General features: G+C 35.0%; 5 protein-coding genes and 1 non-coding gene across 6 annotated transcripts; 3 read left to right on the top strand and 3 right to left on the bottom strand.

Annotated features, from left to right (window-relative positions):
• Nucleotides 1–270: 270 nt before the first annotated feature.
• Nucleotides 271–2,385, bottom strand: LOC143560823 (putative pentatricopeptide repeat-containing protein At3g01580). Its single transcript, XM_077049037.1, has one exon. The coding sequence runs from the start codon at nt 2,383–2,385 to the stop codon at nt 313–315; it is 2,073 nt and encodes a 690-aa protein (XP_076905152.1). The 3' UTR covers nt 271–312.
• A 2,988-nt stretch (nt 2,386–5,373) lies between these two features.
• Nucleotides 5,374–9,377, top strand: LOC143560822 (SUPPRESSOR OF GAMMA RESPONSE 1-like). The gene is made up of 6 exons (XM_077049036.1): nt 5,374–5,423; nt 6,527–6,659; nt 6,773–6,959; nt 7,809–8,302; nt 8,663–8,962; nt 9,001–9,377. The coding sequence occupies exons 1-6, from the start codon at nt 5,416–5,418 to the stop codon at nt 9,052–9,054; spliced, it is 1,176 nt and encodes a 391-aa protein (XP_076905151.1). The 5' UTR covers nt 5,374–5,415; the 3' UTR covers nt 9,055–9,377.
• A 241-nt stretch (nt 9,378–9,618) lies between these two features.
• On the bottom strand, nt 9,619–10,943 carry LOC143560821 (uncharacterized). Its single transcript, XM_077049035.1, has one exon. It carries the CDS (start codon nt 10,904–10,906, stop codon nt 9,812–9,814), a length of 1,095 nt encoding a protein of 364 aa, XP_076905150.1. The 5' UTR covers nt 10,907–10,943; the 3' UTR covers nt 9,619–9,811.
• Nucleotides 10,944–13,734: 2,791 nt separating this feature from the next.
• On the bottom strand, nt 13,735–15,428 carry LOC143560820 (uncharacterized). Its single transcript, XM_077049034.1, has 2 exons — nt 15,014–15,428; nt 13,735–14,079 (listed from the first exon to the last, which is right to left on the bottom strand). Exons 1-2 carry the CDS (start codon nt 15,359–15,361, stop codon nt 13,918–13,920), a joined length of 510 nt encoding a protein of 169 aa, XP_076905149.1. The 5' UTR covers nt 15,362–15,428; the 3' UTR covers nt 13,735–13,917.
• Nucleotides 15,429–19,533: 4,105 nt separating this feature from the next.
• Nucleotides 19,534–24,526, top strand: LOC143560847 (protein SIEVE ELEMENT OCCLUSION B-like). The gene is made up of 7 exons (XM_077049053.1): nt 19,534–20,336; nt 20,865–20,969; nt 21,060–21,508; nt 21,631–21,746; nt 21,819–21,961; nt 22,119–22,610; nt 23,757–24,526. The coding sequence occupies exons 1-7, from the start codon at nt 19,740–19,742 to the stop codon at nt 24,402–24,404; spliced, it is 2,550 nt and encodes an 849-aa protein (XP_076905168.1). The 5' UTR covers nt 19,534–19,739; the 3' UTR covers nt 24,405–24,526.
• Nucleotides 24,527–25,071: 545 nt separating this feature from the next.
• TRNAT-UGU (transfer RNA threonine (anticodon UGU)) lies at nt 25,072–25,143 on the top strand. Its single transcript has one exon. It is a non-coding gene; the product is annotated as a tRNA-Thr (tRNA).
• Nucleotides 25,144–26,216: the final 1,073 nt, after the last annotated feature.

Raw genomic sequence — 26,216 nt, 5'->3', positions numbered from 1 at the left:
AGATTTTTAACTTTGGTAGCAAATTTTTACAGCAATGAACAAAGCTGATACCGACTTAGTTCCCGTTGCAACAAACAGTAAGTTTCGAACAAGTAATTTGTTTAACGCGCTCCGCCGCAACGCATTGGTTGAAATACTCGTTTAAAATTATTCACATGTCTAAATACACATAACACAATTACAATCTACCTCAACTACATTTTGGTACAGTTGACACCAGATTCTTTAATTGCTAAACAATTATACAACTTGATTAATAATGCAATATTAATAATGCTAGTTTTTAATCACTTCTATCACCTATAAAAAAAATTAAAAATCATACAAACAACCTTCTATTTTTGTCATCACTTCCAATGATCTAAGCAACCCATGAATGATATCAACTTGAGTGTGAAATCTATCATTTGCAGTAAAACTATGAACCTCATTATTAACCTCAATCACACTTTGACCATGCACTTTAGTCAAACTATTTCTTTCCATCCTATTTCTAACTTTCTCCACATTATCCCAATCTTTATTCACAGCATGCATATTTGACAACAATATTAAATAACCAACATCACTAGACTCACACAATAACATATTACTTGCTGCAATCTCCCCTACCTTTGTGTTACCATGAATCCTACACGCGCCCAATAACGCCCCCCAAACATGGGGCCCGGGTCGTACCTTCATGTTGTTAATAACACCAATCGCTGTATCCAAATCCCCTGTTCGCCCGAACAAATCCACCATTATTGCGTAGTGATTTGATTCGGGTTTTAACTGGTATTTATTTAACATTATGTTGTAAAGCTCTATACCTTCTTTTATCAAGCCTGCATGACTGCAAGCTGATAAAACCGAAAGAAACGTCACGTTATTCGGTTTTATTTTTGAAATATTCACCATGCGGTTAAATAATTTTAAAGCTTCATTCCCTTTTCCATGACTTCCATAACTTGAAATCATTGAACTCCAAATGACAACATCTTTGTTTTTAGTAAATTCGAATACTTTAACCGCGTTACATAAGCTACCGCATTTTGAGTATGATTCAATAAGTGAACACCTAATGAAACTATTATCTTCGAACGAGCGTTTTACTACGTAACCGTGAAGACATAAAACTTGTTTAAGAATACCTAAAGATGAACTAGCTGCGAATATTTTCACCATAAGATTGACACATGGCGGGATTCGATTCGACAACATTTTGACAAAAAGCTTAACTGATTCATACATCATACCATTGTGTACACATCCAGTTATCAAAGCCATCCAAGAAACTGCATCTTGTTTAGGCATTTTATCAAACAGTTTAATAGCTTCATTAGGCGAAGAACACATCATGTACATATTAATCAAAGACGTCGAAACTAACACATCTTTTTCGAACCGTAATCTTGCAGCGATATTATGTATTTTCATACCTTGTTCCAAGTTACAAGTGGATTCACACGCTTGAAGCGCACTTATAACCGACACTGAATTCGGTTCAACCGAGCTACGCATCATGCCGTTAAAAACATTAATCGCGTTATTAGCAAGATCGTTATGCGCGTAGCAAGAAACCATAGAAGCCCATGAAATCACATCTTTATGTTTCATCGTCTGAAACATCATTTCAGCAGCATTAACATAACCGGATTTCGAATAAACGTTTAGTAAAGCGTTACACACCGTTAAATCACTATCGAATCCCATTTTAATCACAAATCCATGAACACAAGTTATAACATCCGGTAACCGAATCGAAGCAGAAAGAACGCTAACGAGTGTTACTGAATCCGGACTTACACGCGCATCCGTTAACATACGTAAAAAGAACCCTAAAGCTAAATCCGAATGGCCCGTTTTTTGGTACCCGGTGATAATATGCGTCCACATAACAACATCCGGTTTCGGGTATTCTTCAAAAACTCTTAAAGCCTCATCGACTAGCCCGTTTTTTGAATACATGTCAATCAAAGCAGACCCAACAAACAAACTAATACCCATCTCATAACTCTTTTTCACAAACCCATGAATCATTCTTCCATAACTAACATCCAACAACCCCGAACACGCGTTTAACGCAATCGATATCGTAGCCTGATCAGGGTTTTGAACATGTATCATGTCATGAAAGATATGCAGAGTTTCTATATACAGTTTCTGTTTATAATATTGTTTCAGGATAGAGTTCCATACATACACTGTTCTTTGAGGCGTTTCGTCGAACACCTTGCGTGCGGTTTCGAATGCGGCGTGTTTCGCATAGCAGTTGCTTAATTTTGTGGCAATGAAGCTATATTGAATAAACCCAGTTTTGATTGTGAGTGAATGTGCTTGTGTTACTGAGATGTGATTGCTGCATAATCTGTAAAGAGCAAGAATTAGCTCCTTTGTTTTCATTAATAATTAGAAATTGTTTTGCCGCAAGTTTTAGCGACCAAAAGTATGACCAAATATATTTGTGTCAAGTGTCAACAAGCAAATAAAATCTATATTTAGTGTTGACCGTTGATATATAATAATATTTTTATTTTTTTAATGGGACGTGAACCGTTCATATTAATATTTTATATTTTTATTATGTTCTCGAGCTGACTCACCCGGTAGCACAATGCCTTGATCATCATCACCGATATACAGTTGGACCAGAATGTCAATTGTAGCAAGAAGCTAAACTAACAGGTATAAATACAACTCTTATACACCTTTACACACGCGCTTACATTTAAAACGTATTGAAAATTTAAAAATAAAAAAAAAATTAAAACAAAACATCAACCCCTCCCAATTTGGCTTAATAATTTAGATTTTCACAAACACCACCATGTCGTTTGAATCACCCCCGCTTATATTTCTTTCTTCTCAACTTCATGGCTGCCCACAGTAGAGGTGCACAAATCGGGTTTTTTAAATACCCGGGTTTGGGTATAGAACCGGGTTCGGGTATAACCGGGTCCGGGTATGATCGGGTATTGGTGGTAATCGGGTCGGTTTCGGGTAGGGTATTGTCTCTAAAAACCATACCCTATGCATCGGGTTCGGGTCGGGTATAGCACCGGGTATTCTAAAACCGGGTATTTGAATACCCTATTATCGGGTATTGAAAAAACCCTATTTACGGGTTTTTTTCCGGTATTTTTTGGTATAGATTGGATTTTTTAAAAGTTTACACTTTTTAGGGGTATTATTCGGGTATTTTTAAGGTATTTTTCGGGTATACATCGGGTATTTGAAATACCCGGTTTCGGGTATTGGAAAACCCCGGTTTCGGGTTCGGGTATTACCGGGTACAAATCGGGTTTTCGGGTATTACCGGGTACAAATCGGGTTCGGTTTGGGTTCGGGTTCGGGTTTTAGTGCCAAAATGCATACCCTATCAGTACCCTACGGGTAGGGTCGGGTATAAAAAACTCGGGTATTAGAAAAACTAGTTCCGGGTATTTATTTCGGGTCCGGTTCCGGGTTTTTTTTTCACCTCTAGCCCATAGTAAGATGTATCTTGAGGAGATCCCGGACCTCATAAGCGAATATCGAAGGGACGTTACACTAAGTACTCATAAGTTGCCATACAGTAATGTAACCGATGCTCCTTTGTAAATAATAGTTTATAATATTACATTTTCATCTAACTTTCCACTTCAAAGAGTTCTAAGTTGTGCTTAATGCTTCATATGACTATTTTTGAAATACTTACAAAAAAAACTGTCTATTTGATATAAAAGTTGCACGATAAGTCACTCGGGTATCGGAGGAAGATTTAATTGCATTGTATTTCTCTTCTTCGTATCTTATCAGTAGTTTTTCAGAGTGTGACATATGATTATTGTTATACTGATTAGAATTAGACGCGAACTATCTAATATCAACAAGTTTTCCTTTCTATTCTTACGCTTTAATTAAAATTTAAACCAATGTATTGTCTCTCTCATCTTCTTCTATATAATCTACAAACGCTTGCTTAAACATTAAAACCTATATTAAAAGTGTGTGTGTGAAAATCCAAATGATTTATCCAACTCACAATATGTCATGTTTATTCTCTTCCACTTACACATGTATTGGAATATTTCCCACATTATCTAAAGCCATTGAGCTTAAATTCTGCTTCCATGTGTTGCCTTTATACAACCAAAAGTTGGTTAATTTTTTGTCTTCTTTTAACAAGTTGTTTATACAAAAAAATGGGATCCAAGAACAATTTAAGGGCTGTTTGTGTAATATGTTAAAGTTTAGGGGGTTATGCTTTGGTTAAGTTGTGGTCTGGTTTCCATGTAATTTACTTGGAGAACAAGGTGACTTCTTGGTCCCACAATTTTCCATCCCTACCAAACAATTGTCAGGTTCGGATTTAGGCTTTGAATGAGGCATTTAGTTATTTAACCTTCTTTTATAATTTCTTTTTGTTTAGAATCTGAAAACATGAGAACAAAAAATTTGTAAGATTAGGAGCAGATGGAGGTATAATTGAATATAAATAATCATTTATGATTTATATCATGTTTGAATAACTTCATATTGATTTTTTTTTATCATTAGTTTTTCTTAAAAGTCACACATGCTAACTTGTTTTTTTCCTTTTTTTTTTACAATCAACAGACAAATAATTATCTAGATATTTCGTACGGGTTGACCCAATAGAAAAACATCATCGTCAGCTGTCCAATCTAGCCGTACATAGCCCTTAAGCGCCTCAACTTTATCTCAAATTATAAGGAAAACCCATACGCCCGAAAGCTCACTAGTGGTAAAACCCAGACACCCTCAAGATCAAACCAGATATCACATTGATACTGGGATTCCTTCATTGAGCCACGTATGTCATCCTCAAAGCGTTGTTTGTGGGGACCAAACTTGAGTCTTAACTGAAGATCCCAAATTTCCTACCACTATACCACATTCAGGACCGGTGTATGGGCCAGTGAAACCATTCAAGAGCTTTAAACCCCCACTTAAATAAGGTCTCTAAACCCAAAAAAAAACATTATATATAGATATATAATAATTGACAAAGTAAACTAACAATTATGTATTGATTTGATGACAAACTTTGCTGTGTGTCACGAGTTCAAAACCCTTATTTTTATAATGGCCATGAGTAACCACAAATCTCATTTCAATTTTAGTCTTCAAACTTGTTGAGTCGACCCAAACCAATTAGAAGAAAATCATACTAATTTCTTTGTAATTATTTTCCCAAAGAAAAGAAAGAAAACGAGTACGAGGCTGAGGTTCGGATGACATAGCTCCCACCTTCTACAATTTCCCGCTCATATCCGTCTTATTCCAGTCTCACGCGCATAAAATAAACACGCGCTTACACTTTCTCCTTCACTACATTTACATTACTTGCTTCAGTAGAGAAGGAGAAGAATAAGAAGTAATTTATTATTAAACAATCTTCCTTCAATCGATCTTACTTGCTTTCCAGTAATGGCCAAGTAAGTCATTATTATTATTACTATTATTATTATTATTAATGTTGTAAACCATTCGATTTCTTTCCATTCCGATCACCGTCAGCTGCGATGATGATGATTTTTTTAATTAGGGTTCGTCTATTGATTTTAGTATCCAGTGTATTTGATAATAATAATAATATGTGTGATTGATTGATTACAACTATCATATTCTTCTGGCCAATAACCTAAATTGACACTTTTGATCATTGATGTATAATAATAATAATAATAATAACTAAATTTTAATATGTTAGAGGTGTCTATGTGTCGGTTTGGTTTCGGTTTTGGGCTAAAACCGAACCAAAAACCGAAATGTTGTTTTTGAGTTTTTGAAAACTGTTCGGTTTCGGTTTTGACATTTGGGATTGAAAGGAAAAAAATGGTAAAATGGTGTGAATTTGGGATAAAACTGTTTGTTAGTTAATAATTAATTGATTGGTTATCATACATTTGGCCTAGAATATTTGGGTTAAAGTTAAATTATATATTTATCAAGCTCGGCTCGAGCTTGTATGGTACCTTAAAGGAGCTAAAGCTCTGTTCGAGCTCAGCTGTGGAGTGTGAAATTAATTATTGTATAGAAGTCCAAAAGAGGTGAACTTAGAATTACATAAGGCTCAATGAGCCTAAACGAGCTTCCCATACAAGGTTTGATAACTAAACGAGCTTTACTTGAGGCTCCGGCTCAGCATGTTTTGAGCCTTTTATTGTTCCGGGTGCGAGCAGCTCGGCTTGTTGCAAGTTGCAACCCTTAATTGTTATAAATGACTTAATTTAAAATAAAAAATAAATAACTATAAGTTCGGTTCTGTTTTTTCGGCTTTAGTTACATGCAAAACCGAAACCGAACCGAAAATTTGGTTTTTATTTCAGTTTGGTTTTAAGAGGCATTGACTAATCGTCAAATGGTTTATTGAACTAAACATGTAACATCAAACTTGCCTTCTGATTATTTTTACTCTTTAGTGAGTATTGAGCACCACATCATCATGCCAGTTATTATTATCATATCATACATTTAGTGTGTATATTAAGCTTTAGCTAGCATCATTCATATATAATCTATCTTTTGAATGTTGTAGAAGCTGGATTGTTAATGGTAGAACTTTAGCAAGAAAGGTCAAAACACCTGATCTTCGCTTAACGCAACAAGTCAAAGACTGCGGTGCAAATAAAGAATGCCCCAAATGCCATTACAAGATTGATAATAGTGATGTAAGAAAGCTTCCATCTTTTTCATTGATCAGTCACAGTTGCATAAGTTTGATTATATAAAATATAAGTACAAAGTTCATCTCTTGTATGCAACTATGCATTTTATATGACAGGTGGCGGTTGAGTGGCCCGGGCTTCCCATGGGTGTAAAGTTTGAACCGACTGATGTTGAGCTTCTACAACATTTGGCAGCCAAATGTGGTATCGGGAATGAAATGCCACATCAATTCATTGATGAATTTATTCCTACACTCGATAAAGATGAAGGAATATGCTACAAACACCCTGAAAATCTTCCTGGTGAGCAGAGTTATTGTGATGCAGTGTTCAGTTTTTATTAGGGGTGGAAATGTGCGTGGGTTGAACTCGAACGGGTTGGGTAACGGGTCAAAAGTCAAAGCTGGTTCGGGTCAGTGGTACTTTTTTTGCTTTGCAGGTCTGGTCGGGTTTACCTGTTTAAGATTTTTATAGATATCTTGTGTTGCAAAAAAGTTTAATTTTTATGTATATTTAGTATCAAATATGATTACAGAAAGTATATTATTTGATAATAATCTAATATTTGAATAAATTAGTTTATTGAGGTTTTATGCATTATCAACACTTTGGGTGACGTTCGGCTTTTGTGACCCATTTCATCTGTTTCTTTTTTAAGCTAGTATCTTCATAACTTGAATCAGCCCATTTATTAGGGATGTGCATGAATCCTAAAAAACTAACTAGTAACCGAAATAACCGAAGCCAAACAAAAAAATCGACGTTTGGTTTTATGCTGTCGTAAAAACTGAATCTTCAGTTCGGTTTCAACTTTGCGTGTAATTAAAACAGCAAAAACCGAATTTATTTTTATGAATTTTCTTTTTTAACTTTGAATGCTAAGTAATTTAGAAGGGTTTTATAAATAGTAAACCTGGATACCCAAATGTAAAATAATCAACTAATCATTAATTGACAAAAAGATTTAGCCCTAATTAATTATTTTGGGCCATTTTTGGCCCAACAATTTCAAATCTGAATGATAAAACCGAAACCGAATGGTTTTAAAAACTCTGGAACCAATGTTTGGTTTTTTGTTTGGTGTGTCATCACGATTAGTGAACTGAGAAACTTTTTTTTTTTTTTTAAAAACTTTTTGACTAAATGTTACAGGTACTAGAAAAGATGGAAGCAGTGTTCATTTCTTTTACAGGACCTCAAACGCATACACGACTGGTCAAAGAAAACGTCGCAAGATCTGTCAAGAATCAAGTTTGACCAAGGATGTTCGTTGGCATAAAACCGGGAAGACAAAAGCCGTTATGCAAAATGGAGTCCAAATAGGTTGGAAGAAGATAATGGTCCTTTATGGGGTTGGTACCGGGGGTTCAAAACCTTATAAGTTGAACTGGGTCATGCATCAATATCATTTAGGAACCGTTGAAGATGAACAAGATGGTCAATTTGTAGTTGCAAAGATATTCTATCAGTCACAGAAAGATATTGAGAAGGCAGATAATAATGTTGTAGTTAAAAATGTAAACGCATGGATGAGTTCAGCGAGTCCAAAAACTCCAAAAGTTGGCACGCCTGATCCACGCAGGCCTGGAAAATCTGTTTTTTGTGATGATGTCATTGCTGATAATGTTGACAAGTCACCATTGCAGGTTGGTATATTCTTCTTACTTGTATTGATTTTGACCCATTTAATCATGGATAAATTGGTATTGGTATATAAAATATTAATTGATAAATAAATTGGAAGAATGTGTAAAGAATAGAGTTAATTACTCGGATGATCGCTATGGTCCGTATTGCAAGTTGGTTCTTAAGTTTGAAAAATTAGACGTATGGACTTTATGGTCCCAACTATTTTGAAAGCGTAACATGCATGGTTCTTGGATTGGGTGTGAAATGACTAGAATACCCTTCCCGCTCGACCCACACATTTTAGCACCTCTAATTCTTGTTTCAAGTATCCAGTGTTTTCTTGTGACAATACTAACTGTTTTTATTTGTTATTTTAGGAATCTGGGTGGTGTGTTGAGCAGAAACATCTTCCTTCAGCTTCTAATGCTGTAAATAAGAATAATGTGGAGTTACCCGTATGGGAAGACGATTCACAAGCAGTTGATTTAGATGCATTCGATGACTCATTGTTCTGCAACGAGAATCTTGATACTAATGACCCTGCTGGTGACTCAAGGCCAAATAATGCACCTCTGTCTGGATCGAATGCCAATGCTGACTGTGCACCTGGTGCAAGTTCCGAATATGATGATCTTGAGAATCTGGACTTGGGTTCTTTACCAGATTTCAACCTTACTGTAAGCCCAAATGACCACTTCTTTTAACCTGCATGCAGGACTTGCAGTTTTCGTCACAAGACAGCATTTTTGGGTGGTTAAAGCGGGTGTGAATGGAAATGATTGGCCGATAAAGAGATATATAATACTGAAAAGAAATCGAAGGTATGATATGATGATCCTATGGAGTGTCACGAGGCTCCGGTTTTGTGTATTGCAGTGTTGTAGAGCAAGTGTGTAATGGTAACTAGCAACTCTTATGGTTTAATGGTTGTTTGTTTTGGCCTTCTAACTCTCTTTTTAACTTATTGTGGGCAAGTACATTTGTGAATTTTGACCCGTTTACTTGTAAATGTGTTTGTTTCGGTTGTGTTTTAACTTTTAAGTCAAGGGCTCAATGACGATTGACGTGTTGAATGTGTTAAAAGTCAAGTCTAGTCAAGTCAACCCCCGAGATATCGCTTCGGGTAAACTAATTTATCTGCATTTTAATGAGTGTTGAGTTGAATGAAACTTGAAATTTGGTAAATTAATTGAGTCCTTGCAAAGTGTTGAGTTTGACTTATTGTTGACTTTGACTATATAATAAGTTACATGTTTTATTTTGGATCCGCCACTGGTTTTTACCATCCTTGGTTTTATATTTGGCCCGAACTCAATTTGACCCGTCAATCTTATCACGCGTAGTAAAAATAATGCCGAAAAAAACTAATAAACTTCATACAAAACTAACCAAAAAACCAACATTTAAAACTAAAGATGAATCAAATGTACACAACTAAACCGTCACAGCCCGAAGGAAGGCAAGAACCACGGTGGTAGCATGGCGGGACGTGGTCGCAGGCAACTAAAACAGCCATGACAGAACACTCAACCATCTTCCCGAACGCAGTTTCCTGGCAAAAGATAACCATACTTATCAGCATTCTTCAACAAATGCGAAGGCAGATGAACCGCCGAATACGAATGAGGAATGGAGCCCATCTTCCCGATCAGTTCCCGAAACGTGTACTCCTCGGGAAGCATATCGTACAAGTCCGCCCCGTTACATATCACTTTCTGGATCCGTTTCGGGTCAAGATAATGCGAAAACCTCACTCTATCAGTATGACTATAAGCTTTCATCTTGAACACAAAATCACTAATCTTTCTAAAACAAAAACTACAATGCCAACCCGAATCCGCCAACAAATAATCGCTCTGTCGATAATGCACGTATCGAGTCGCCCCCTTTCGGTACTGATGAACCGAAGCCCTCCAACTCTTCCGATCCAAATTAAACTCGAACGAGTACAAATAATTATTCAAATTCAAATGCACAATCGGGGGCGGCCCGTCACACCACCGCAACAAATCAATCGTGTGACCACTCGGGATCTCATCGACATCCGTCATTATCAACAAATCATCGTCTTCAATACCCGCGATCGTCAAAAGATGATCCAAACCCACCCGTTGGTATGCCTCTTCGACAAACGGGTTCTCGCCTTTCTTGAACCGACCACCGATCGTCCCATAAGTCAACCTCGACTCGATAAAGTCAAACTTATCGCGATTCATCCCGAAGTTCAACCGTTTCGGGATACTCGTGAAGGTCGAATTCGATTCTAGAACCACAAACTGAGTAATGTAGGGGTATAATTCCTTCCATCGGATCGTAAGCATGTCGATTTCGTTGCTAAATAAGACCGCGTCGTACACGCGTCTCGGGTAGTCCCGGAGGGTCCAACCATGAAGGGTGCATAAAGAATGCATTGAAACATTTGCATGGTAATAATGTGGGAGGTGAATAAAGGGTTTGGGTGGTGACTGCCATAATGGCCGGAGGAAGTAGGTGACTTTTTGGCCGTGAAGGTATATTCCGGCGAATATTAATGGAATCAAAATGAATAATATTATGAATGTTTTTAGTTCTAAACCTCGTACCATACATCGGATTCTTGACATTCTGCTTGTCACCTGCATGTTACAAAAACTTCAAAATCAAATAATAATAATAATAATAATAATAATATGACTCAAACACCTATTTATATAAATATTTAAACACAAAATATATAAGCATAGTAATACTTATCTAGACGTAACAATTCCATAATAAAACAATAACAAACTTTATCTTCTACCTCTTGATTTATCTCAAACTCGATTAGGATTAAATCCTTTAGTCATTGTCACGTATACATTGGACTTTAAGTAGCCACCCTTAAAAATCAGTTATTTCCTAATCATTGTTTCCAATTTTAAATTAAATGAATTCCAAATAATGACTTTAGATAAAACAACAAAATCCACTAGCTTAGTTTAGCAGCAAAAGTCTCCAATTAAATGGAAGGGTTATTGTCTAATTTGAGACATGGGATGGATAAAATATGTGGAAAAAAAATTTAGTTCAAAAAATTTTAAAAATAAATAGAAAAAGTAATATGACTCAAACACCTATTTATATAAATATTAACCCCAAACTAAATGCACATGGCTCGTTTAAATATGATACTAATACTTATCTAGACATAACAATTCCATAATTATAAAATCAAAACAAACTTTATCTTCCACCTCTTGATTTATCTTGAACCCACTTTAAACCCAATTAGAATTTAATGGGGTGTTTGGGATACCTTATTTTAATCCGTGTTTGAGAAAGTTAGGTTTTGTGAGTGCATATGTCACAAATTACAATTTTGTAACTTATAATGTATAAGGAGGTAAAATAAGAAAATCCCAAACACCCCCTAAACCATTTAGTCACTGCTAGTGAACTTTAAGTAGCCTATCTTTAAAATTAGTTATTATTTCCTAATCATTGTTTTCAATTTTAATTTAAATAAATTCTTTAATTTAAATTATTTAAAATAATAAATTTTAATAAACCAACACAAAAATAAATAACATACCAAGATTTATTTACTTTTACTAAACGATAAATCAAACTACTAAAAAAATTACGGTTATTTTTTTTATTGTTTAAACGGTCAAATGACCGTTACACAACCGAGCGCCCCGATTTAACAGTCGAGGCTCGGTGCTTAGGCCTTTAAACGCCTACGTGTACATGGGCGCAAGCCCACAACGACTAGCCTTATTTTAAAATTTTTAACATTGAAATTGGACAAACCTTGCAACAGATTTCATCGTTCCTCTTGGAAGTCTCATAATCATCAACCTTCATGAGGGATCAAATCAAACAACACATAAAATGAAACCTTAGAGAAATTGTATGAAACCTTGACAAAACCCTGTGTTCATCCGACCAGATCTTTAGGGGATCATTGTTCCTTAATCTAATCAAACTTCCAGATTATTAGGCTTCTGGCCCTATATATTTATGCATTGTGTTTGCCTCTAAAGAATGGCCATTGAAATAAGAACAAACAATGAAACGTATTTATTTAAATATTAATAACTAGAGGTTATTGGTTGTTATTAATAATAAATATTGAATATGTGATATTTGAAATGTAACTAAGGGCGGTTGATTAAGGGAAACCGTTATCTTATTATTCCCACGTTGAACAGGATATAGGGTGGGTGGGTTGGTTTTTGGGACATTTTAAAATTTAATTTTAAAATCTTTTTAATTCATATGCAAAAGATTTTGAATCTCTCATGTATCCAACTTGACTTTCCTTTTATTTATATGAAAAAAAAGAACATTATCATTTTTAGGAATATAAAAACATCTCTAACGCACACCAAAACTCGAAGTCCAGATGAGATGACATGGAGGAGGAGACGGACTTGCTTGTGTTGTGGAGCTCAAGTCTATGAGCTTGGTTTGTGTAGAGAGAAAGGGGGGGGGGGGGGGCACTCTCACATGCATGTATATATACATTATATAAATAGTTATTCAAGAGCTTAATGATATGATGGATAGATATTACGGGTTATTGCAACTGATTTATGGATGTTCAAGTGATGTTAGTAAATTCACTCTTTTGTCGTCTCCCCAACTCTACAATAGATAGTTTGCTCAACTAATAACGTCGCTCTAATGCGACAGATCACCGGTACACCAATCATCTCACTAATTCAAAGGTAGTGACTAGTGATCACTATGATCACCTCTTCAACACGCTATATCAAAACAATGCACTATGTCAAGATAGTGTTACCTCACAACTCAACATGCACTATGTCAATCAGTTTAAGAATTCAAAATCTGGCAATCAGCCAAAACCAAAAATAATATTTAAGCAAGATATATCTCATCTAATACAACATTTTGGTCATCGCTGCACGCACAGAGGAGATAATCCAGCAATATTCCATAATTCTTAAAACAAATAATCAGAATAGCAAATATGATTGCTGGAGATATTCTGTTAACAATAATCTATGTTTTTAATAAATAAAAAACCAGAAGATTTTATGGATTGAAATATACACATTGGGAAGACTTCTTTCGCTTCGTCATTTCCTTTTTAGCTGGCATTTTTTATTTCACCTGTTTGACCCGTTTGATATCTAAACACTATAATCACACTCATTGTTTTTATAACTATCATAATCCAGTATAGTATCAAAGAAACCAAAAACCATTGCTTTACCAGCCCATTTCCCGCTTACCATTTCTTGCTAACTCGACCCGTTTTGAAACTGCAAAGTTGCTTAACAGGGAAACGAGACACTAAAGCAAAACTCATTCATCAAATTTACACCTTTAGATCCTTATCAAACTGTAAACATGACCCATGAACAAGAATCTCTAAATCAACATTTTTTTACAATATCTCAAATTACATTCATTTCAAACCACCCTTGAACAAGATCGACAAAGTTATTCTACCCTAGCTCCTTACACTGGCTCAATCACGGTTGATATTCATATAGTTGGCAATCAATGAATCTAACTATAGCCACTAAACAAAAATATATAACACAACAGATTCTTGGTTAACAGAGACTTACTCACTTTCTACATTGCGACCGGTTTCTTCTAGCTCCAAGTTAGACTACAGCCACGGTTAAAAACCTCAATCTTCTAACAGTGATGTGATTAGCTCTCGTGGCGATGATTCCCATATTGGTAGATCGATAAATGGTTGCTTCAACCGCTGTTCTTCTGCATCACAGAAGGCTTCAATAGCATCGCATAATCTTGAAATTTCAGTAATAGTGGCTTCCTGAGCTTCAACCTGCAAAGTAATCAAATTTCCCACAAATCACATACAAACCCCTAAAAAAATACTGAGTTTTCGGGGCGGGCGTGAAACCGAAAAAAGCGAACCGAAACAAAAAACGACGGTTTGGTTTTATGTTTCTGAAAAAACCGAAGTTAAAGTTCGGTTTTGGTTTTGAATGTAATAAAAAAACGAATATATAGATTTTTATATTTTATTTTTTTATTTGAAATAACTTATAAGAATTTAACAAATACGCAACTCAAATATTTTAGCCCAAATGCATAATAAAAGGATTTAGACACAAATTCATTATTTTGGGCTTACCTTTTTTTCCGGTCCAAAATATTCAAACTCAAATGGCAAAACCGAAAAAACCAAACCTAAACTGAACGGAATTTATGGATTTTCAAATTTTATTTTTTATTTTAAGTAGTTTATAAGAACTTAATATATTCATATATATATAATTCAAATATTTTAGCTCAAATGTATAATAATCAACTGGTTATTGATTAACAAAACGATTTAAACCCAAATTCATTATTTCAGGTCCTTTTTTTCGGTTCAAGATTTTTAAGCTCAAATGGCAAAAAACCGAACCTAAACCGAAAACCAAAACAACTGAAACCGAACGGCTTTCAAAATTTCGAAAACTGAAGTTTCGGTTTTTTCTTCGCTTTAGCCTAAGCCCAACACAAACCGAACCGTACACACCCCTACTAAATTTTCCAATCCACAGCCCTAAAAACCCCCCAAAAAAACCCTAAATCTAAAATTGAATTAATATCAAAACCACAACAAAAAATCAAAAACAATTACTGAAAACCAAAACATTAATTCCACAAACCCAGCTTCAAAACCCATTAACAGACTCCCAATTCCAAATCCTATCAATCAATTTCCTAGCGTTACCAAAAATTAACAAAAACACAATAAACAATTATACCTGAGCCAGCAGTGTACCAGCAAGCTCTCGATACTCATCACCCACCAAACCCCCATCCAAATCAGACACAGTATCATCCACCACCGGACGTACGGCAACCACCGGTTGATTTTGTGTCCGTTCATTTAATGCACGCAAGGTGTTCGACAAAAGTTCCCAATGAGCAATTTCTTGCTGGTACTTTGTTTTCAGCTTTAGTAACAAACCCTTCTTTATTTCTGCTCGGGTTTTCGCTTCGGGTTCTGGATCTGGTGGTGGGTCGGTGGATTCGGGTCGGATCCGCTTCGGACGACGGTAGATGAAGCCGTCGTCGTTGACGAGTTCCCAGTCTTGGTCGTTGATTTCCATTGAAATTGAATGAATATGAGATTTGAAGAGGTGTTGAATTTGAATAATTAATTCGGGTTTGATTGAAGAAGAGAAAATCTGAATTTGGTGATAAATTTGGGGGGGTTTTCAAATGTTTATAATTTTCATTTTAGCATTAGTTAAGTGGCATTATTTTATTTTAACTAGTATGATATATAAAGTTTTATAAGTGTTTTAATTGGGTAGCAGAAATGAGAATGTTATGTTGGATGTGTGGGCACACAAAGCTAGACCGAATAAGAAACGTTGTGTTTCGCGAGAGATTAGGGGTGGCGAACATAGCAGACAAGATAAGAGAGTGGAGATTGAGATGGTTTGGACATGTAAAGAGAAGATAGACGACGAATCCTGTTAGATCCGTAGAAAACATTAGTATAGAGGGGAGGAGGGGTAGAGGACGACCAAAATTGACTTGGGATGAGAGGATTAGGCATGATTTGATAGACCTAAACCTCTCCGAGGACATGGTTGAGGATAGGAATTCGTGGAGAAGTAAAATTAAAGTTAAGGATTTTTAGAGAGAATTGAATACCTTAGGGCTTAGACTTAACTTATTTAGGCCTCATACCATAATGGTATTTCCCTTACATATATTATTATTATTATTATAATTATTATTAGCTTTTATATAGTTGTTAAACTGTGATCTTATTATTAATATTATTATAATTAGTAGTAGTTTTTATATAACTGTTAAACTTTGATTTCCTTTATTTTGCTTTATTTTCCTTTATTTTGCTTCATACACATGTACTTAGAGCCGAGGGTCTCTCTGGAAGCCACCTCTTTATTCCTTTGGATAGAGGTACGGTGTGCCTACATCCCACCCTCCCCAGACCCTACTTATAGCTTTGCTGTCGGTGGGATTTTACTGGGCATGATTGATGTTGATGTGATTTTATTTATAAGTGTTTTATAAATCTTTAAATAAGATAACTAAATTCTTTTCATGGGGATACAGAAGTTTAACCAAGAGTTAATAATTTTTAATGTAATTATAGAAACAGAGATTATGGACATGTTGTGAATGCTCTTAAAACAAACAAATGGAGTTGAAGCTCCACAACGCTCATTAATGATTTATTTATTAAAAAAAAGCAGAAAGTCCATAACTATTACGTAAACTTTTTTATTAATATATCGTCGGAAAATTGTTAAAAATATTTTAGTTTATTTTTTGTTTTTATTAGGGGAAAGTGTTATTGGGTTGACCCCTTAGCAACGACATGTAGTCATGAAAAGGGACCCTAGAATGACGACAAATATTAGTGTCAAAGTGATGCGGAGTTGCACACAAGACTTGTAGTGATCATATGTCGTCAGAAAAGACTATACTGATTATATTTTGGTTAATGTTGGCGCTATAAGATTGTTGTGGTGTGTATGTGTGTGTAAAAGTAACTTCCAATGTCATGTGTCATAATTCTATGACCCCAACATGTTTTTTTTTGTTGCTCTTATTTAGCCTGTTGAACATGATTTCAGTTCCATAAAATCAAAGTTAAAAACAAAGAAGAATTAAGAATAATAATCAGAAAGAATTTGTCTACTGTAAAGTTTACATATGACTACACATGTATATACATAACATTTTACAAGTTTCACTAAAGACCACCTAAACTCCTAAAATGATACAATTCTCACACCAAGCTAACTATACATAAATTACATGATTGACTCTAAATTTTATTGCAAACATGATTAACGATTATAAGGCTAACATTGCCTTTCACCTTTCAAAATATATAATTTTACAACTTACCACGTTAGAGAAAACATATTTCTACACAACTATTTATTAATATTTTCCTCACCTTTTTATTTTACAACTCCTAAATCTTCTTTAGTATAGGAAGACCATGTTAGAGTTTCTTGTTTCAAAGATAAAAATTGTGTCAAATAATTAAAAGAAAAACGAGTCTTTTCTAGAAGATCCCGGCCAGCGTTGGTTGCCACATCATCATGACCAATTAAATCACTATATGACAGTGCTACACTATAACTGAAATCATTACTAGTGGTTTGAGACTTCCCTTGGTCGCCTACCATAGATTCCATGGTGGGTGCTTGTCCATTGCCATAAGAGGTGTCAGTGAGCTGATTAGTGACAGATAAATTTTTTTGACAGGGTCTTAGCCAATATTTTTAAGAGGTTCTATTTGTTGGACTGCCATAGCTCCAATGGAGACTGTTTGAACTTCATCATCAAAGGACTTAGTGGGTTGAACTATCGGCCAACAACAATCCCATCTTCAAACCACACTTTCATACATTCTGAATATGTATCGACATTGATGGATCGTATTGGTCTTCTTCAAACCGGCTAGGTTCAGTAAATTGAGGATCTTGATGATGAAAGTTCATCGCAATCACGGACTTATGAGTGTGAAAGAAGGTGAGAATGTAAGGAGTAGAGGCATAAACCAATTCTTCCATTTTTCAAACACCTTTTCACTCCATATTTCAACCCATATTCAAAAACAACATTTTATGTTTATGTTTAGTTACATCACGACATAAATTCGGTCGTTATTAGTTAGGTCCGTAACAGTAACGACAATAAACTGAAAAAAAAAGTGAGCTGCCATCATAATATTGAAACATGTATAGTTCATCACAAAAAAAACATATTTAAAATGACGTGAAGTTGGTTGCTAAACTCACAACATGCGCTTGTAAAAGATCTGCTATAGAATGAATGCGTTTATTTTGCAAATGATTCATATCGTCAACTGTACCCATTCCTTGATTGCAACAAGCACCAACATGCCTATAGTATCACCGCTTGAATTGTTTTTTTTAACTAATGTTCACCTATAGTCAAAATTGTATCTTTTGTGGATCTCGGATTTCACAAGCGAACACTGAAGGAATACCATATCAGGTATACATGAGTTGACATATAACCGAAGTCACATAGCATGATATTAAAATATGATCCGTCGATTCTGGTTCCTTCCTGCATAATGGATACCTGTTTGTTTGTTTGTTTTTTTTTTTGTTCAAATCTATAATAAAAGTGATAAAAAGAATAAGAGAAAAATAAAGGGTAAGATTTTAATCTTTTTTCTATTAACATAAGGGGCTCATACAAAAACAAATAATAATAAAATAAATTCATATCCCTACTTTTATGATTCCATTATATCCGAGTAAGCTTCATCCGAATCCAGAAATATCTTCCCTTACTCTTGGAATATAATATGTCAGTTTAGACTTTAGACTTAGTAATAATAAATAATAGTATATAACTATATATTAATATTGAACCAATACCCTTTCTAATTATATTCCTAACCATTAATAAACCAGAAGCATGTTTGGATCACAAAAGGCTAACCTTATTTTACTATTAGGAGTCATATTTAATTAAAACCTTAAACCTTTATCCTGCAATGCAATATTAATACAATGAAAAAGTTGTGTCTAAAATTCTAAAAAAACACACATGGAATGTAAATGAACCGAACAAACATGAACAAGGGCATGCTCATGTTCATACAATAACTTTAAATGAACACAAACACTTATTCGGACAAACAATTACGTTCATGTTCGTTTTTTTTAAATGAAAATGTTCGTACTCGCTTATGTTCACTCATTTATAATCATCACGAATAATTCACGAACATAAATGATGATAATTAAACAAAGATAAAAAACATATATGAACATACGTAAATAAACACAAATAAACATAAACGAACATAAATGAACACAAATGAACAAATATAAAACAAATTAGGGTGATATAATTTGGAAAATACAGTTATTTTCTATTAATTTGTAAACAAACATAAACGAATATAAATGAACACAAATGAACAAATATAAAACATATTAGGGTGATATAATTTGGAAAATACAATTATTTTCTATTAATATGTAAACAAACATAAATGAATATAAATGAACGAACAAATACAAACATAAATGAACGAACGAAACATGTGATCATGTCCGTTCATTTAATTAAATGAACTCAAACTTTGTGGTCATGTTTTTTTGTTTATTAAATGAACGAACATAAACGAACTTTCTGCCAAACGGTTCACGAACAGTTCACTGCTTAAGCACAAGGTACAACTGCCAAAGTGGCTGCATGAAACACACCATCCATTCTTTCCAACTTGCTTGTAGATTCTTGGACTCCAAATGTTAAAAAGTGTAAAAAAAATAGAGTAAACCACAAAAGTGACAATCTTGACATTAACAATATGTTTTTTTTGAAGCAAGGAAGTAGATTCAATTATCCAAACCACTTTATTCTGTTTTTTAACAAGTATTTAAACCCTGTTAACTCATAGGATCACCACAACCAAACTGCATATCCTTGAACCAACTTTGTTGCATCAAAATGGACCAATCAATGTCCACTTACACCAACCAATCCTCCCCGTCTTTGATCCCCGAAAAACGCCTCTTAACCGCCACCAACCCATTAGCAACAACCACCAACCCGTTAACAACAACAACCACTAACCCGTTTACTGGGGCGGTCAATTCAACAATGACACCGTTGCAACCACAACTACCAATCCAACAACACCAACAGTACCAACAACAGCCACTTGTGGGTCCCATGTCTAACCCAGCATCACAGCAGTTGCTGGGTCTGGTGCAAAACCCAATGCACCAGCACCAGCAACAACTAATGGGACCCAAAGGCAACCCGATGCTGAACTCAATGATTAACCCAATGCATGCCCCGAGGCACCATGAGATGACGGGTCCCATGCATATTAATCCAATGATGCAGCAGCTGGACCGAGGTGAAAGAAACTCGATCTTTAGTGCTTCGGATGATAATGTTATCATGAAGCAAGTGCTTGATACTCATCTACCTGATGGCACTGAGGTTGATGTCAAACCGCTAGTCCAAATTGTCGAAGAAATCCTTCGACATGCCACTATTAACGCCGGCATTACTCATGCAGATGCTTCTACTTCATTGGTATTATTATTATTATTATTATTGCAATTTTTACCACCACTACTACTACTAGTGTTATTATTAGTTTATTACTGTTAGTGATATTATTATCGTACTATTTTTTTAATAATAATAATAAAAAAAAATCAAAAAATTAATCCATATTAAAAAAAATACAAAAGCACACGCTTTTAAAAAAATAGTCCTGAAGTTTATACGCTTCAATGTTAAATGTTGGGTTAAAAGTAATTTTAAAATATGGGCCACAAATATAAAAATTTTTTCAGACTTAAAACTGGTTTGCCGGTAAAAATTGGTATTATAGAAAAAACCGTCGGTTCAATGTTCTAGCAAACTGGTCAAAAATACCGGGCTTAAAACACCGGTCTACTGTGCGAAATCCAGTTTAGCCGGTTCAATCGCCCGGTTTGAACCGGTTTTTAAAACTAATTATTATTATTATTACTACTACTACTTCTGGTGGCCTACTGTTGCTGCTGCTTGTATCACTACTGATAATAATGATTGTGTTCTTCAAATTCTTTTTAGGTTGCACACACTGATGCGAGCAAACTAGAAAGCAAATCTCACCAAACCAATGCAGTTGTGATACTTAACATATTGTCACATGTAATTGACAGGCTTGCTTGTGAGGTTTGATCACAAAACTATACCTATAATAATATTCTCATTAACTCAACACGCGATAAAAACAAGTTTTGATTAACCATTAACATGTTATAGATGTCATTCAAGTGCTTAACCGGCGGTGATGGCCACTCTATCGCACTTTCACTATTCCACACTGTCGGGAACTTCCACTGGGACGCCAAGCTGGCATTGATCCTTGCGGCATTTGCTCTAAACTTCGGTGAATTCTGGCTCCTAGCTCAAATATATTCATCGAACCAACTTGCAAAATCAATGGCTATTCTTAGACAAGTGCCTATGATCATGGAGCATTCGGCACCTCTCAAACCGAGATTTGATGCACTTAACAAACTCATTCACTCGGTTATTGAGTTGACTCAGTGCATTATCCAGTTTAAGGAGCTTCCATCTATGTATGTTAGTTCTGAAGTACCGGCTATGGCTAGAGCGTTGAATACAGTCCCGAAGGCGGTTTATTGGAATGTTAGAGGGCTTATTGCTTGTGCTGCAATGATCACTAGCCTCACCAGCATGGGACATGAGTAAATATGCAATAATACTTTATAATAATAATAATAATAATAATAATAATAATAATAATAATAATAATAATAATAATAATAATAATAATAATAATTCATATTAACAAGTGTAATGACTTTAGGTATGGGATATCATCCACTGAGATGCAGTCATGGGAACTATCTTCCTTACTCCTCAAGATCAACCATCTGCTTGACTTTCTCAAGAAACAACTCGAAGAGTGTCATCGTGTTATAGGTATGTTATCGACGTTTTATAAATTTTTTATTTAAATAAAGACTAATATATGCTCTTTTATGATTGATGCAGGAGAGAAGAAGGAACTTGATTTCAGACACTCATTTAATCAACTTTTTGATATGGTCCATATCGACAACATGAAGATCCTTAGGATCTTGCTTAACCCGAAGGACGACCCGCTACCACTTTTTGATGGGACTACTAAACAAAGGGTAAGAAAAATCTTTAAGATTTACATACATACATATATATATATGTATTATTTTATACAAACAAATATACCTAGTATAATTCCATTTATAGCAGAGTTATTGGTAGAGGCGCTTATAAATATTATTAATTTTTTTTTGAACTTTTGACTTTAAATAGGTCAACCTTGAAGTTCTAAGGAAAAGGAATGTGTTGTTATTGATATCCGGGCTAGACATGTCGCGTGACGAGCTGTCAATACTTGAGCAAATTTACAGTGAGTCACGTGTTCAAGGATCGAGGTTGGACGCTTTATACGATGTTGTGTGGGTCCCGATTGTGGACCCGTATGTCGAGTACACGGATGCAATGCATGTCCAGTTTGAGGATATGAAGAATAGTATGCCGTGGTACTCGGTTAACCACCCTTCGAATATTGACCGGGCGGTTAAGAGGTCGATTGGTGACAGGTGGCACTTTAGGAACAAGCCTATCCTTGTGGTTTTGGACCCACAAGGGAGAGAGTTGAGCCCAAATGCATTGCATATGATGTGGATTTGGGGAAGCACTGCTTTCCCATTTACCACAGCTAAAGAGGAAGCATTGTGGAGAGATGAAACTTGGAGGCTAGAGTTGCTTGTTAGTGGCATGGACCCTAACATACTCAATTGGGTTAGATCTATTTTTAACTTTTTATACTCTTAATGGTAGATACTAGAGTTGCAAAATTGGGCCCAAGTACAACCTTGGTTCAGGCCTGTTCGTAAGCTTGGCCGTAGGAGTGGGCTAATCTTAGGAACTGGTTGAACAGGTCTTGGACTAACCTAGGCCTAGGACTGGCCATGGACCGGTTCAGTCCTAGGCTTAGGACTTGTCCTCACACAACCTGTTTATGGTTGTGCCTACTGCCTAATTAGGTTTGACCTTAGGAGTTTGCAAGAAACCAGACGGTGACCGGGATAACCTGTTAGCGGAAGCCGGTATCGCAATCATCGTCATCGTATTTGTGATCGTGTTTATGCGTTTGAAGTGTATGTTCATATATATGACATATGACAGTTAATGCATAAAATGATAGACCAAAAATGGATATTATGAGTATGTATAATATCTTGGTAGTTACATAAAGATACAGTAGATGTATTTATACACAATAAATGGCGGGTAACCGTTTATAACGGTTATAGGCAACCGCCATATTCTATCTATCTAATATTAATAACAATAATATCATAAGTGTTATAAATACAAATAATAATGATATTATATAAGAATAAAGCTTAGCTTATAATGTCTAATATAACCAACGTAATTAAACTGAAATAACGAACCAAATAAAAAACTAACAATTTTCTTTTATGTTTTTTATTTTTTTCAAAACAATTTTTCGGTTCAGTTTTGGTTTTGTTATCAATCAAAACCCAGAAAAACTAGACTAAAACGAGAAAACCATAAAAACGTATTTTATGTAATTTATAAAAGATTAATAAATGGTGTAGGCCCAAAGTTGAGGTTCAAATGTGTAATAATCAATTCATCTTTCATTAACAAAATATTTAGACCCAAAGATTCAGGCCCAAATTTATTATTTTTATTTTTTTACCAAAAATTTTAAGCCCAAATAGTAAAACCGCAACAAATCCATACCCATTGTAAAAACTAAAAACCAAGAATTCAAAAACCCAAAAACATATTTTTTAGTTTATGATTCGGTTTGAGTCCAAAACCGACTCATGCGCATCCCTACATGAGCTTTAATAGTTGAATGTAACTCTTAACATTTTCCAACTACTAAGTGTATATACTTTTATGCTTTAGGTAAGAGATGACAAATACATCTTCTTGTATGGAGGCGACGACATCGAGTGGATCCGCAAGTTCACAAGAACTGCCAAGGCCATGGCAAACACAGCAGGCATTTCGCTAGAGATGGCGTACGTTGGCAAAAGCAAAAAGCGAGAAAACGTCCGTAGAGCGATTTCCACCATCAATGTAGAAAAACTCAGTTACTGCTGGCAAGACACCACTCTCATATGGTTCTTCTGGACGCGGTTAGAAAGCATGTTGTTCTCCAAACTCCAACTTAAACGAGCCGATCATCACGACCAAGACCCCATAATGCTGCAAATCAAGAAACTTCTAAGCTATGACAAAGATGGCTCATGGGCTTTGCTTTGTAAAGGTTCAAATGTGTTGACCAGTGGTCATGGGTCAACTATGTGGCAAACTCTTGCTGACTTTGACTTATGGAAGGAGCATATTCCTTCAAGGGGTTTTGATTTGTCATTTATGGAGTATCATGATAAGCTTCATGGTGAAGCGAATAACTGTTGTCGGTTTGAGTTTCCTTATGCGGCAGGTAGGATCCCTGATAACATGCGGTGCCCTGAGTGCCATCGCGTGATGGAGAAGCACATTGCTTTCCTTTGTTGTCATGATCAAACTGGCCTTCTGGAACCATATTGATCAAGCAACCTTTGATTCTGGTTATTGTTATTATTATGCAAAATAAATAGTGGCAAATGATTGTTGATGTGTTTATAATTGTGTTATGAATAAGGTTATATATATATAGTGTGAAGAGTGTAAAACTTTAGTGTAATATGATGAGTCTAAACTAATGTATGAGTTAGGCCTTCTTTTGATGTAATAAAATGTTTTATGAATATTAAATAAAGCTTGAATGCATGGGAGATACTATGAACTTGTATGCTTGTTGCCAAGATAAATGAAAAACATTAAAACTTATAGTTGTTATCCAAGGTTTTCATCTTTTCAAAGCGATATTTGCATAACCGGTCGAAACATTTTTAAAGAACTCTTTCTCAATGTAACAAATGTATCATTTGTTCATATATTCATCACCAATTAGATTACACAATTCAGGCTTCACATGCTTTATTGAAGAAAAACATCTCTCTACACTAGTCATTGACTCATTGCAACCGGTAAGACTAATGGTAACTTCAGTAAGCGATTGACGAACTAAAATGAAATATGATTTTTGTTTAAACCACCAAGTTCACAAGATTAAATATACCATTTACATTGTCGAATGTTTTATCTCCTTTCAATTTATCAGTTTCTAAATTCTATAGTTTATGAATTTATTAGTGAAAGAAAATGCAACAAAGCCCCTATAGCTCAGTGGTAGAGCGCCAGTCTTGTAAACTGGAGGTCTGTAGTTCGATCCTGCATGGGGGCATTTTTATATTTACTTTTTTATTTTTATAAATAATTTTTATTATTAGTATTAAATATTAATTTCAGAACTCACTAACCCTAACCAGCGAATCACAATCTCCATTTGCATTTAGTTGGTGAGAATATTTTGTTAATTGAATTACGAAACTTTTGTGTTCGTTGCTCGAATCGAAATGGTTTAATAAGTCATTTGATATCAAGTTATTAAACCATTGGCATCTGATGATCTGATCCATTGGCATTTATAGCACACTAACATTGTGGATTGAAACAACAAATTTTATTGAATTGGCTTTATTTAAAGCCGAATTATGCGTATGGATTAAATGGTGTCTTGTTTGATAAATAAGTTTCGTCATTTGTGCTTTAGGTACATATGCAATTGATTAATGATTATGTATTTAAGTTGGTTAACATGTTTTGGGGTAGTATACGTTTTGCATCTTTGTGACTTTTTGATTCATTGTCTGCCTGCTTTAATTCATGCTATATTTGTCGGTTTTTTAGCTCCTAGAAAGAAAGCTAATTTATGTGTCCATTAATGTCTTGAAGGGTATTGGTCCAGTAAACATTTGGTTCCAATCCGGCAAAGTTCTCTGGTTCGAATCTTGTTTTCACTGGTTTCCTACTATAATCTCTTGAAGGGTATTGGTGGGTCCGGTTACGGGTACTTGTGGTTACTCATAAATATATGTGGAAGGCTCAATGATGCCATTTTTGAAATATCATATTTTTTTATATGATTCGTCGTATCTATTTGGTCTATTGATTTAAGGGCTCGTGTTCATGGCAAAAGAAGTAGAACCGGGATTCATATTTTCATAGACTATGATAAAAACAGTAATTAGTTGCTGAATCTTGTTGTTTGACATGCTTTTAGAAGTGTATATGTTTTGAATTTCATGGCTATATGATTTCATATATTCTGAAAACTTAACTGCCCGATTTTCTTTTGGATTAAAGAGGGTAGATTTTTGCTTATACGCAATGGGTTGCAGTCGAATTATTAAAAAAAAGTTGCATGGTAATAGTTTAGAAGAGACATAAAAATATATAGTGGTTGTGTAATTGAGT

Source organism: Bidens hawaiensis, unplaced genomic scaffold (assembly GCF_021521415.1).
Source record: "Bidens hawaiensis isolate Kalapana, Puna unplaced genomic scaffold, B.hawaiensis_p1.1 tig00020455_1, whole genome shotgun sequence".
NCBI classification, from domain to species: domain Eukaryota; kingdom Viridiplantae; phylum Streptophyta; class Magnoliopsida; order Asterales; family Asteraceae; genus Bidens; species Bidens hawaiensis.
The sequence above is the reverse complement of the archived record's forward strand: the minus strand, read 5'-3'. Positions and strand labels throughout refer to the sequence as shown.

Coding starts and splice junctions, on each gene's coding strand:
- LOC143560823 (XM_077049037.1), bottom strand. CDS start 2,385: ATGAAAACAAAGGAGCTAATTCTTGCTCTTTACAGATTATGCAGCAAT.
- LOC143560822 (XM_077049036.1), top strand. Junction 6,660..6,772: donor ACAAGATTGATAATAGTGAT/GTAAGAAAGCTT, acceptor TTTATATGACAG/GTGGCGGTTGAGTGGCCCGG. Junction 8,303..8,662: donor TTGACAAGTCACCATTGCAG/GTTGGTATATTC, acceptor TTGTTATTTTAG/GAATCTGGGTGGTGTGTTGA.
- LOC143560821 (XM_077049035.1), bottom strand. CDS start 10,906: ATGCAGGTGACAAGCAGAATGTCAAGAATCCGATGTATGGTACGAGGT.
- LOC143560820 (XM_077049034.1), bottom strand. CDS start 15,361: ATGGAAATCAACGACCAAGACTGGGAACTCGTCAACGACGACGGCTTC. Junction 14,080..15,013: donor CTGGTACACTGCTGGCTCAG/GTATAATTGTTT, acceptor ATTACTTTGCAG/GTTGAAGCTCAGGAAGCCAC.
- LOC143560847 (XM_077049053.1), top strand. CDS start 19,740: ATGGACCAATCAATGTCCACTTACACCAACCAATCCTCCCCGTCTTTG. Junction 20,337..20,864: donor CAGATGCTTCTACTTCATTG/GTATTATTATTA, acceptor AATTCTTTTTAG/GTTGCACACACTGATGCGAG. Junction 21,747..21,818: donor AGAGTGTCATCGTGTTATAG/GTATGTTATCGA, acceptor TGATTGATGCAG/GAGAGAAGAAGGAACTTGAT.